Source organism: Mastigoproctus giganteus, chromosome 9 (genome assembly GCF_048544385.1).
Source record: "Mastigoproctus giganteus isolate SK-2022 chromosome 9, ASM4854438v1, whole genome shotgun sequence".
Taxonomy (NCBI): domain Eukaryota; kingdom Metazoa; phylum Arthropoda; class Arachnida; order Uropygi; family Thelyphonidae; genus Mastigoproctus; species Mastigoproctus giganteus.
The window spans coordinates 87,711,778-87,724,092 of NC_143583.1; the positions used below are offsets into that span (position 1 = coordinate 87,711,778).

General features: G+C 36.5%; 1 protein-coding gene across 1 annotated transcript in view; it reads left to right on the plus strand.

Annotated features, from left to right (window-relative positions):
* The first annotated feature begins 2,938 nt into the window (after nucleotides 1-2,938).
* LOC150080528 (uncharacterized) overlaps nucleotides 2,939-12,315 on the plus strand; it is a 215,187-nt gene continuing 205,810 nt past the window's right edge. Inside the window, exon 1 of the mRNA XM_090381562.1 lies at nucleotides 2,939-3,914. Coding sequence (XP_090237688.1) covers nucleotides 3,860-3,914 — 55 coding nt within the window. The 5' untranslated portion in view covers nucleotides 2,939-3,859. The remainder of the gene's footprint in view (nucleotides 3,915-12,315) is intronic.

The window sequence follows — 12,315 nt, forward strand, 5'->3', positions numbered from 1 at the left end:
CAACGGTGGATCCCATTAGGGGCCCAATGGCTAAATGGTCAGAAGATAGAACGCACTACGCCATTACACTAAAGAACAATACCCATATACCTTTTAAATCTCTGGCCTCCACAGAGTACTGTGTTTCACAAACAATGCATACAACGCAGAGATGGGGAAACCCCTGGTGCCGTTAGACCCTAAATACTTTACACTTGACGCTTATACTGACACCTTATAATTTTGAAATTCATAAAATGGGAAGGCCGTTCCATAGTCGAGTATATAGATGGCTAATTGTAGGGACAGTCCCAGGCAGGGTACTAAAGAAGCTATAGCCCTCTTCCCTCATTATGTGATCAAAATAATGTGGGTTTTTTTTTTTTACTCTGTATGATGATTAAAGCTTAATCATCATGCAGAAGCTCATTGAAGATGGTGAATTTCTGCACAAGGTGATAACAGCCGACGAGATCATTTGTCATCATTTGGACCCAGAGAGTAAGCAACAGAGCTCTGTTTGGAAGTCATCGCCAACACGGAAAAAGCAAAAGTTGTGGCTTCCGGCAGGAAAGGTTATGGTCATCTCTTTTTTGACATTCCAGGCATGGTTTACCAGCATGTTGTGCCATGTCATACGACTGTTATAACTTTACCACAGAACTGTATTGCACACTTTGCAGGATCACATTCGTCTCAACCGACCACAACTGCACTCAGGTGGGTGGATGCTGCCTCACAACAATGCGAGACCTCACATTACCCATACTGTCATTGAATACTTAGCCAGCATTAATGTCAGATGTGTTCCTCGTCTGCCCTACATCTTTGACCTTGTATTCTGTGATTTTTTGTTTTTAGTTTCCAAAGTTACAGAAGGAGCTGCGAAGAAAACATTTCCAGTCAATCAGAAGAAGTTGTAAAGATATGAGGCGATTCTCAAACCATTGTAAAAAAATGAAATGTTGGCGTAAGTGCATTTCATCAAATGGGGAGTACTTTGAAAAGGACCATCAAAATATGGATAATTAATAAAGGTATGTTTGAAAAAAAATTATGATTATTCTTTATTGAACTGCCCTCGTAACAAAGATTTAGAAAAGTTATCAATAAACGTGGATTTTGTTAAGTTTAGAATTGAACTCAGAGATGGTTGTGAATTGGGAAAGTTTTAAAATAAAACATGTAACATCATGAAATAAAAGATGTGAATCACAGTTGTGGAACTGTTCTGCTCACTAGCGTAGCTACCTTTTTTCGGAGGCAAAGAACATGTTTGGGCCCTACTTAATTAATGAAAATTGCAAAAACATGAGACAGCCAAAGATGCCTAAAGGACCCGGAGGCTTGTTTGTTTGTTTGTTTGTTTGTTAGTTATTTGGAGCATTAGCAACTAAGGCCATATTGCTCCGGGGTTATGCGGTGGTCATTTCCTGACCTTTCCGCATCCTCCGTGTTTGGTGGTCACGGGCTCGCACCCCGGTCTAATCAAGAAGCGTGTGCTACGCACTGCTGCTCCTGCCCACCTAGCTACGGAGGCAATTGCCTTGCCTGCCTACATGGTAGCTACGCTACTGGTTTTGCTCTTTTATATGCATTTAGTTGTTTATTTCAGTTAAAAGATTTACTTCAGTTTCATAATTAGAAACATGATTTTCAATGAGATTTTATGTGTTAACACGTTTCTGCTGCTTATGAGACTGTCCTTACAATACTGTGTGGAAAAAGGTTCAGTCTCAGCTAGATGAAGGGAACTTATATGCTTTTTTTCACACCATATTTAAGATAATCTGCCTTTAGCCAGCGAGTGGTTGATTGCTGGAACAAACTTCCATCTGTCGCTGTGGAAGTTGATAGCTTAAATAAATCCAAGAAAAAACTGGGCAAACTTTTGGAGCGGATGGAGAGGTGAATGGGAAGTGTGTTCTCCCCTTTTTTGACTGATGCTGTATAAGTTTGCTTTCTTTCGTCATATGCCACTACTAATGTTAATGATTATCTGGAACGCTGCTTTAGTCCTCCTTCAGGAAATTCTGGAAGCGCCCCAGTTAATTGCATGTGAATTACATATGATAATACTGTAAATTCGATAGGCATTGCAGTTATGTAGTACATAACTGCATCAGTCAAAAAAGGGGAGAACAGATTTTTGCCTATCGAATTTATATTGGGTATTAAATTATTAATTTCGATATGATCATTAATTAAATTGGACAGTCATATATAATCATATGATAATGGCATTATCATATGATTATATATGATATAATAAATATACAGTATATGATTGATATATATCACCAAATCAGATGATAAATTGCAAATGAATTACATATTACATTATTGCTCCAGCCTGTACACCTATCAAATTTAAATAAGGTATTTAAGTAATGATTTGGACATAATCATATTATTATGTCTATTTGCAAATTGCAAGTAAATGTAAAGTTAGTGAGAAACGTGAATTTTCCGAAAGTTTGAAAATTCTACTGCTCATTTTCACGAGCAGTAAAAGTTACTGCTCGTGAAAATGGGATAAATAATCTCATTTATTATTATTATTACTTTATTTTATTTTTTTCGTTCGAAGAGTATCGAAAAGCTGACCTTTAAATTTTTACCTATAACAGCAAAACTCTGTGCAAGCTGCGATGTCAGAGCAAACAATATATCCCAACTTTCTTTTTAAGTAACATTTCTTAAAATTATATATATATATATATATATATTTTTTTTTTTTTTTTCTCACAGTTATTGCTTTTTCTTTAGCTTCTTGCTGTTTAATACTAAGTACTAACAACGTAATACATGCTTTACAGATATCGCTTGTCTTATTCAAAAACGGACACCCTTCCTTTTACCCGCCAGACACCATTTGGAATCGTCTGACGGCTGGTATGTCTGCGGCCGTGTTTCGCTCTACACCCCCTAGACAAGATTTGGAACTGCCGCTTGACTAGTCTGTCTGCTGCTGTGCTGCTGACTAAATGATCTGTGTTTGTGTCTCGAACTAGTTTTCCGTATGGTGAAAGTACACTCCCAAGAGTACGGAATGCTACAAGAACTAGTGTCTAGAGCGGCTTTCTTTAGATCAGAAATTTTGTGGATTCATCTGCAGGACAGCATGTTTGTGCGTAGCTAAAATGGTCCGCAATAGTACTTGTCGTCTGCCCCAACATGCAGACGTCACAATTCAAGTGGAGTGCTTATGATGAGATCCGGAGTGTTGTTAGAACTCGGCTGTCGGGAAGATTACCCACAGCCGTCAGAGACTACGTTAACGTTTATCAGCCATCATCTGGCTGCATTTTAATGAGACATTTTTATTTCTGAAATAGAATTTATATCATCAAATTAAAATATAATATAAATATAATATATACATATATATGTGCATTACTCTGTATAGATGTGAAAAAGTATATTAAATGGGACATTGCTCTTGCATTTGTTAATCGTTAATCTCGATAGAAACTAGAACGTTTTGCTCATGCTGTTAATCAACGACTCCTCTTAGATTTAAAGAAATAAAACCAAACCTCGACATTCGGGAGTAGCTGGGCTTATGCATGAATAAGAATATTGTACTTCATCCTCAGAAGACGTGTGTTTATAAAACAACTTAATACAGTACATCAACGCAATCTAAAATACAGTGTAGGGTTTTATTTTTCGTTTGCATTTGATTGTGATTTGTAGTTGATAAAAATCTTCGTTTTCGAATGGATATCAGCCCCCACCTCGCCATGTATCCATGTTGGCCTTTTAATATCATCTCTCATGATCTGGAGTTTCCATTTCCGAAATTATGGAATAGTGATCACGTCATCAGATTTACGGATGAAACATTAAGGAGTAGCAGTTTCTTGTAAGGTGTAACATGATGTCATATCAGTGGAGAGCAGCATTCTGGTTTCTTATTCTTCTCTATACAGGTAGGCATTTATTAATTTTAAACATTGCTGGCGCACGAGCATATAAATGTGGAACTTTGTGGAGATATTTTAATTTTGCAGTGAGTGCGGTGCACTTACCATGCTAATTTACTTATACTGCATAGGTTAACTGGTACCATTTTTTTTAAAAGTATCATATGCATATTTTGATGTAACCATGTTTATGTAAGCACATAGTGGCTATGTGCTTTAAATCATCTCATCGCCCTCGCGAGCACTTATTATATAAGATCTATATGCTCGTATAACATGTCAGTGTTACATACATGCAGAAACCAGTTGGCAATTACAAAATTACGTAGCTTATCAATTACTCTCTTAAATTTTTATATATTTTTTGAGACTTAATATTCGGACGCTGAAAGCGGGTATAGTAAACACACATATATTGCATATTGTCTTTATCAAACTGATATTTAGGGGTGAAAAGTATGAATATGAAAACAAAGCCTCATTTCTCGTATAATCATTGCCTTAGAAATAATAAATACTTAATTAGTAAAATTTTAGTACTGTTTATGTTCATTCAAAAATTCGTTGTCAAATTTTGTACAGTAGGTTGCTGTTTTCACTAGGGAGATGAATTATACTCGTATTTTTGTAAGCGATGCTATAAACCTAAAATTTGTAATATAACAAATAAAACTCATGAAGTGATGGCACTTCATTTTTATTTTATTTTAATGATGTCTGGAATGAGAAGGAAATATTAGGGGAATGTTTTGTAATGAATAATTGAAATAGGGTTTGTATGATTATATTTAGTGGGTTACTTTCGGATTTAAAACAAACGAAATTCATTGAATGACGTGGAATATATTCTGTTTTAATGGAAAAGAGCATGTTTCTAATTAATACGTAATATTACTGAGCCGTTTTTCTTTATGGGAAGACGGTAAAATTTTTTTCTGGATAGAAATTAACTTGTACTTCATTAGAGCTTATAAGAAATGGCAGAATTTGGGTGTCATCACTTAACCCCAGGGGTTCACATCTGGCGAGTATGGACTTGGTACACCCAAGGTTCTGAGCTGGATATCATCATTCTTCTCTTTTTTGGTGATTCCCTTCTACTTCTGATTCTTGTTTTCTCTCTCTCTCCCTCTCTCAGGGTAATTCAGAATTTTTTTTTGGCTGGTGCAGCATAAGCCTCAGGCTTCCTTGCACCATATGGCTAATAATAATAATAATAAAATAATAACCCTACAAGCTAGCTAGTGGGTTGGACCCCTGGCCTTCTACAGCGTGCGAAACCCTAGATTCAAATCCTGTCAAGACGAGAGAAATTTTTATGGGCGTTTTTTTTTTTCATACAGTGGCAGAGTTAGTCGATGTAGGGCGAGGGATTTATACAGTGGTGTAGCATCCAAGTTTGTTCCCCTCCGTCGTCTTCTGTACATATATTTTAAAAGAAACCAAATATATCTCGGGACTTGGGCCTCATACCATGCAGTGCTACTGGTTGCACGGTTTTAACCCGAAAACAGTATTTTTCATCAGAAAAATAGTCATATTCGTCTTAGTGTTATTGAATGGTGACACACATTATTATTATATTTATTTATTTTATTGTTGTTGCTATGCATTGGGTGATGAATAATAATTAAAATGACAATTATCTGATTAGATTTAAAGACATAGTTTCACCACTTTTCCTTACAAATTTTTTCTTTGGAGCAATTGAGTTGGTTACATTATAAGTGAAATGTTTATTTAATCCCATGCTGAACTTGTGCAGACTACATACCCAGGGGTATATCTTCCAGTGGTGCAACTGCACCAGTGTCTGAGCTGAGGAGGGTGAGGAGTACCCAGTAGAATATCAATGAAGAAAGCTATATAAAAAACATCAAATGTTGTGCCAAGGCCAAGATTATGATGATATAAATAAAATTTCTGTTTATATTCTGGGATGACTAGGGGTAGAATTTTTCTCAACCTGGTCTGTGCTTGTTAACAGGAGAGACTGCTTCTACAGGGATGGGATACACTTAAATAGAAAGGGTACAAGAATATTTGCTGATGCTATCGAGGCAGTATTAGGTGGGTCGGAAAACTGCTAGCTTGGGGGGGGGGGTTCTTGCACTGCTTCTATTGGAATGAGCAGCAGCCTGGAAAACAAGATGCAGGGGATTTCAGAGACAGCTGGGAGTCATTGTGATACAAGCTGTGTTAGGGTAGCTAAGAATAGGAACAGGTGCATGTATACTTGCATGAACACCAATGCTAGGAGTTTGGTAAATAAATCTGAGGAATTTGAGGTGTTGGTCAAAACATCAAAGGTAGATATTATTGGGATATCAGAGATGTGGTGCCATACAGATATAAGGAATGCAGAAATGGAATTTGGGTAGTGCAATGTGTACGGGAAGGATAGACAGGATAGCAAGGGAGGAGGGGTTATGCTGTTAGTTATGAAACACATAAAATCTAAGGAAGTGCATCCGATTGATGTTGGTGGACAGTGCAATGTTGAGTCTGTTTAGCGTGACATAAGCAATGGGAAAGGAAAAATGACAGTAGGTGTGTGTTATAGACCTAATGAATCTGATGAGTATAATAACCAATTGTGCAGAGAAATAGTGGGCCAGTAAATCAGAGTGTCTTATAATGGGAGATTTTAATTTCCCAAAGATTGACTGGAATTTGGGGATTGTTCACTCGCACACTAGCAAGGCTTTTGTGGATTTATTGGATGATTGTTTTCTACAGCAGCATGTTCGGGAGGCACCTAGAGGGAGTAATACTCTTGATCTGATTATTAGTAGTGATTCTTCATGCATTAAGAATCTGCAGATAAAGGAACCACTAGGTGGCAGTGATCAGTGTGCTGAAGTAGGATTTACTCAAAGAGGTAACTACCATCAGGGGTAAAGGGAAGGGTTTTTGCTTTTGTAAAGGCAACTGCGTAGGTCTGAGACAGTATTTAAATTCTATATGGTGGGACCAACTGATGATGTTACCAACAGCAAATTCAAAATGGGAAGCATTCAAAGAATTAATCTTGGAAGCTACTAGGCTTTTGATACTAACTAAGAAATATTGTTCAAGGTTTAGGCCTAAATGGATGTCAGATGAACTAATGAGACATGTGGCAGAGAAGAAAAATGCATGGGATACATATAAATTAATGGGCGACACGGGAGCCTATGATAGATATAAGCTGGTCTGTAACCAAGTCACAAAGGAGGTTAGGAAGCCAAAGGCAGATTATGAGAAATCTTTGGCAAAGGATGCAAAGAAAAACTGCAAAGAGTTCTTTACTTATGTAAACTCTAGAAGGAAGGGGATGAATCATCGATATCCAGTGGACCACTGGATATCGATGGTTCAACTGTTGATCATCCTGCTCAGGTAGCTAACAAGCTAAATGAGTATTTTGCATCAACATTCACACATGAGGAGTTATTCAGCGAGGGGAATGCCAGAGGTGAATAAACTCTGGCAGTGAGCTAGATGATTTTGTAATAACTAAGAGCAAAGTGGAGGACATATTGTTGAAGATAAACATAAGAAAGGAACGTGGGGTGGATGGGATCTATCCAGTTTTGTTAAAGGAAAGCAGCAGAGGAAGCTCTCATAACCATAGTTATGAGAGCTTCCTTGGACTCAGGGGAGGTGCCCATGGACTGGAGATGTGCAAATGTGACCCCAGTTCACAAAGGAGGATTAAAGGGCAACACAAGTAATTACAGACTTGTTAGTTTAACTTCTGTTCCAGGGAAATTAGTGGAATCACTGGTTAAAAAGCACTGCAGGATCATCTAGACAAGACTTCAGTTATAGCTCAGACACAGCATGGGTTTAACAAACCCTTAACAAGGGAAAGTCTTGTCTGACCAATTTGATTGGATACTATGAAGTAGTCACAAAGCAACTGGATGCAGGGAACAACTTTGATATCATATATTTGGATCTTAGAAAGGCTTTTCATACTGTTGCACATGGAAGACTGCTGCACAAATTGGAGCAGTGTGGCATTGGAGGCAAATTGCTGCTATGGATAAAGGTATGGTTGAGTGGGAGAAGACAGAGTGGTAATCAATGGACACTGCTCTTCGTGGACTAATGTTATTATTGGAGTCCCTCAGGGTTCAGTGTTGGGTCCATTGCTGTTTTCTGTATTTATTAATGATATTGATGATGGTATATCAGGCTTAATGTCCAAGTTTGCAGACGATACGAAGGTTGGCAGGATTGTCAAGGACACTACTGACACTATGCTACTGCAACAGGATCTGGAAAGGATGAGCAGATGGGCTGAGAGGTGGCAATTGAAGTTTAACATTGACAAATGTAAAGTACTGCATATGGGAAGCAGTAAACCCAGAGTAACGTATCAACTGTTTGGTACTACACTGACAGTGGTAGAGAATGAAAAGGACCTGGGGGTAATTGTGCAGGCAGATATGAAGTTTTCTGAGCAGTCTGATGGTCTGCAAGAGTAGCTCATGGTGTCTTGTCACTGATATACAGGAATTTTTCTAGCAGGGATAAGGAGGTGATTATACCCTTGTATAATGCAATGGTCAGGCCACAGCTTGAATACTGTATACAGGTCTGGAGGCCTCATTTTAGGAAGGATGTAGACCTACTGGAGTGAGTGCAGAGAAGGGCAACAAGATTAGTGAATGGAACAAATGGTTGCTCTTATGAAGAAAGGCTTAAGTTTTGCAAATTACAATGTCTGGAGACTAGGCATCTGCAAGGTTTTTTTTTTTTTTTTTTTGTAGTTGTTGGCGCATCGGCTTCTGTGGCCATAGTGCACCTCCCAAGGTTTTTGCAGTACTTTGATCCAAGGCCAAGGTGGGATTCGAACCCGCGACCTTTGGGTTGCCAGGCCGGCACTTTACCCACCCGGCTAGCCCGGTAGGCTATCTGCAAGGTGATCTGATTGAGGTGCATAAAGCCTTGAATGGTTTTAGCATGCTCAATTCTGATGGGATTCTTCCTCTTGCTCAGAATAATTGCTTGAGAGGGCATAAATTCAAATTGAGGAAGGACAGTTGTAGGATAGATGTGCAGATTGATTGCTGGAACAAACTTCCATCTGTTGTTATAGAAGTTGATAGCTTAAATAGATTCGAGGCAGAACTACATAAACATTTGTAGCAAGTAGATGGGTGAAATTAGATTTGTGTTTTTTTTTTTTTTTTTTGGCTGATGCTATATAATCTTGCTTTCTTGCATCACAATGCCTTTACTAATGCTAATTACCACATGGTCACTGCACATGCCAAATTGCATAAATGAAACTAAACACCCAAACATTTCTGTGCTTTCTCTATTCTTCCATGAGGATACTTGTTGAAGAAGGTATGTATTGATTAAATTTAGATTACTGGAGACAAGAGTTTAAATTAATAAATTTCTACTTATTATAAATTAGTAAAAATCTTTAGTTCAGGCATTTTTGATTTTATATTAATTAACTTTTCTTATCAGAACTAAAAGCATTACCAATAAAATTCTTAAATTTGCTGTTTAATGCAGTGTTACATGTTTTGAATGAAAAAAAAAAAAAAAAAAAACATTTACCGAATTCATTATGTATTTGTGATGAATAGTTCTCCTCTTTTAAATTTAAGAGTGGCAGCAATTTTATCCCTCAGTGATCAAATAAGTTATTACTGCCCCTTTAGACCTCATAAATGACCTACATATCATTTATTGTTTTTTTTCTTTTTTGTCTGTTATATAGGGCACTTTCATATACAAGCTGTTTTTTTTACATAAACACTATGTATGTGTACATGTACACAGTAGTATAAATTTTCTCAGTCATTCCCCCCCCCTCCCCCCCTTTTTTTTTTACTTGTTACCACTATTACATATAAGGATTATACTGGGGATGGCATATCATCATTGGAGAAGCTTCCTTTCTCTATTATAAAACTACTGTTTCATGGCTGCATTTCTTCCCCCCCCATCAATTTCAGAAGCAATTCTTCTTAAGCTTCACTTGTAACATCTGAATCTGCTGAAATAATTTAGAATGTCTTGAAAATGGCCTGCAATGGCCTAATGCCTTTATCAGAATTTTATTATTATAGTAACTTCAAAATATCTTATACAGTTAGCTGGGCCTTTTTTCTATTTTTTATGGTCCAGAAAATAAAGTGAAGCATATCAGCAGAAATACACCAGAACTAAGTTCTGTTCTAGATTCAATTTAGTTATTTTTCACATTTTTGATAATTTTTATTAACGTAAGTTTAGAGGTAAGTTGTATGTGGCTTGAATGATGAAAATTTTATTGTGGCTGTATTTAATCTTGTTTTTTTTGCCAAATATTAACAACCGGAATGCTAATATTTAATAATAAATATATATATAATTTTAATTTATGAAGTTTACCCATAACACTTGCAAAGGTACACACCAGTTGTTGGTTCTGACATTTGAATGAATGCCAGATGCCAGATTTTGGATGCTTAGCAACTGTAATAGCTTTCCAGTCTAATATGAGCACTGATCCATTACTTATTGTAATGCAGTGCCACTTCCCCAAAATGAGGATTGTTTCAGTGCTCTTCATCAGCAGGAGGCCAGGCACACTATCAATGTACATGGTCTGATCAAAGTGTTCTATGATATTTATTCATTACAAAAGAAGTGATGGGGATAGAGGGTCAAGATGATGAATAAGTGTAGGGAAGGGATCACTACATTACTTTTTCAGGCCGTTTTCGACCCCTTGAAAACCAGTAATGAGCAGCATATGTTGAAGTTCTAGATTCAGCATATCTTGGGCTTCTGCTTCAATCATAAAGGATACAAAAGCTTATGTATATCATGTTGTGCAAAGAATGGAATGAAGTCCTCCAGGTGTTAAAACCTGCATTTTGTGGTGGTTAGTTAAGCAAGGCTTGTATTTATCATTGAATGAAATGTTTCCAAAACTGCAAATTGGCTGAAGATGACCAGTGTTCATGTCAATCTTCAGCTTCAAGCAGTAATGAAATAATTGCTAAAATGTGTGGAAGAATTTGTTCCGATTGGCAATTAATCATTCAAAAAATTGGCCAATGAACTAAGAATCTCCTGTGGATCATGTCAGGTGATTTTGACTTAAATCATTAGTATGCATCAAGTGTTAGCTATAGTTCCAAGAAATATTGAATATACAAAAATTTGTTCCAAGAAATATTGAATATACACATGCACTCAATCTTGATGTATTCAGTGCTCTTGCACACAGCGTTATTTTAAAGAGTATCACCCTTGAATAGATTTTGTCCATCTTTTATATTTTCTGTGTACTGAATTCTCAGAAATCTAGGATCTGATACTGTACTGAGGTAGTTGGGAAATTTATAATCTTGCTTACAGATTAGTCTTTATTATTATAGTGTCTGTACATTAAAAAGTTTGTGAGTTGGATTATCATACTTGTGTTATTCAATTTTAACAAAGATATAAAATGCATACTTAACTTATAATCTTTCCTATATTACATATAAAGTATTCTTAAATTTTGAAATATGAAATACTGTAACTTTAAAATAAGCATGGAATGTAATTTCATTGTAAGACTGTAATGTACCAATGAGTATATGTATATGAAATTCCATGAAAATGATATAGTCTATAGTTCAAAGTAATCAGTAGAGCCATCTGAATAGGAATGAAATTATAGAATTTTATAATGAAATTATAAGAATATCAGAATTAAGTTAATTATCAAGTTTTATTGGGGGGACATGTTTCAGGGCTGTTCCAAAGTTTTTTGAAGCAAGAGGATTAAAGCAGTGTGTTGGGAATCATCGAGCTTTATTTATCACACAGCAGTAAAAATTAAAAATCCACATTTTTATCATGGGGATGGGAGTATAGCCCCTTTACCTCCTACATGGGACTGCCACTGGACATATCTGACCAATTCGATAGGTCAATATAAGGTTGTTCCAAAAGAACTGGTTTATAAAAGAATAGTCATCTGCTAGTGTAGCAAAAAGTTAATTTTCTTGCAGACTAGTTGCAAGAAAACTAACTTTCAGCACACTATTAGAACACAGCCCTTGACCTGCTGAGCTGGAAAGCTTATGAAGAGAGAGAGAGAGAGACTGAGACTTTTTTTCCCTTGAATGCCACCATTTTTGTTCCTTATAGCACTAGAAATCTTCACACATGCCACTTTTACAGGTGTATGAACATAGAAATAAGCATCATACCATCAGCATACTATAGGAAATCTTCCTATGTACCATCTGTTGGCACATATGCCTAAATTGCCAGTGCCCATTGTGCAGTTCTAATAAGTCAGTATCTGTGAATTGTCAATGCTAATATATTTTCTGAATTTTCATAAATAAACTACTTCTTTTATGTAAATATAACATTAAACTGCACCAGTTGTGAAATTATCAATATTCAGTCA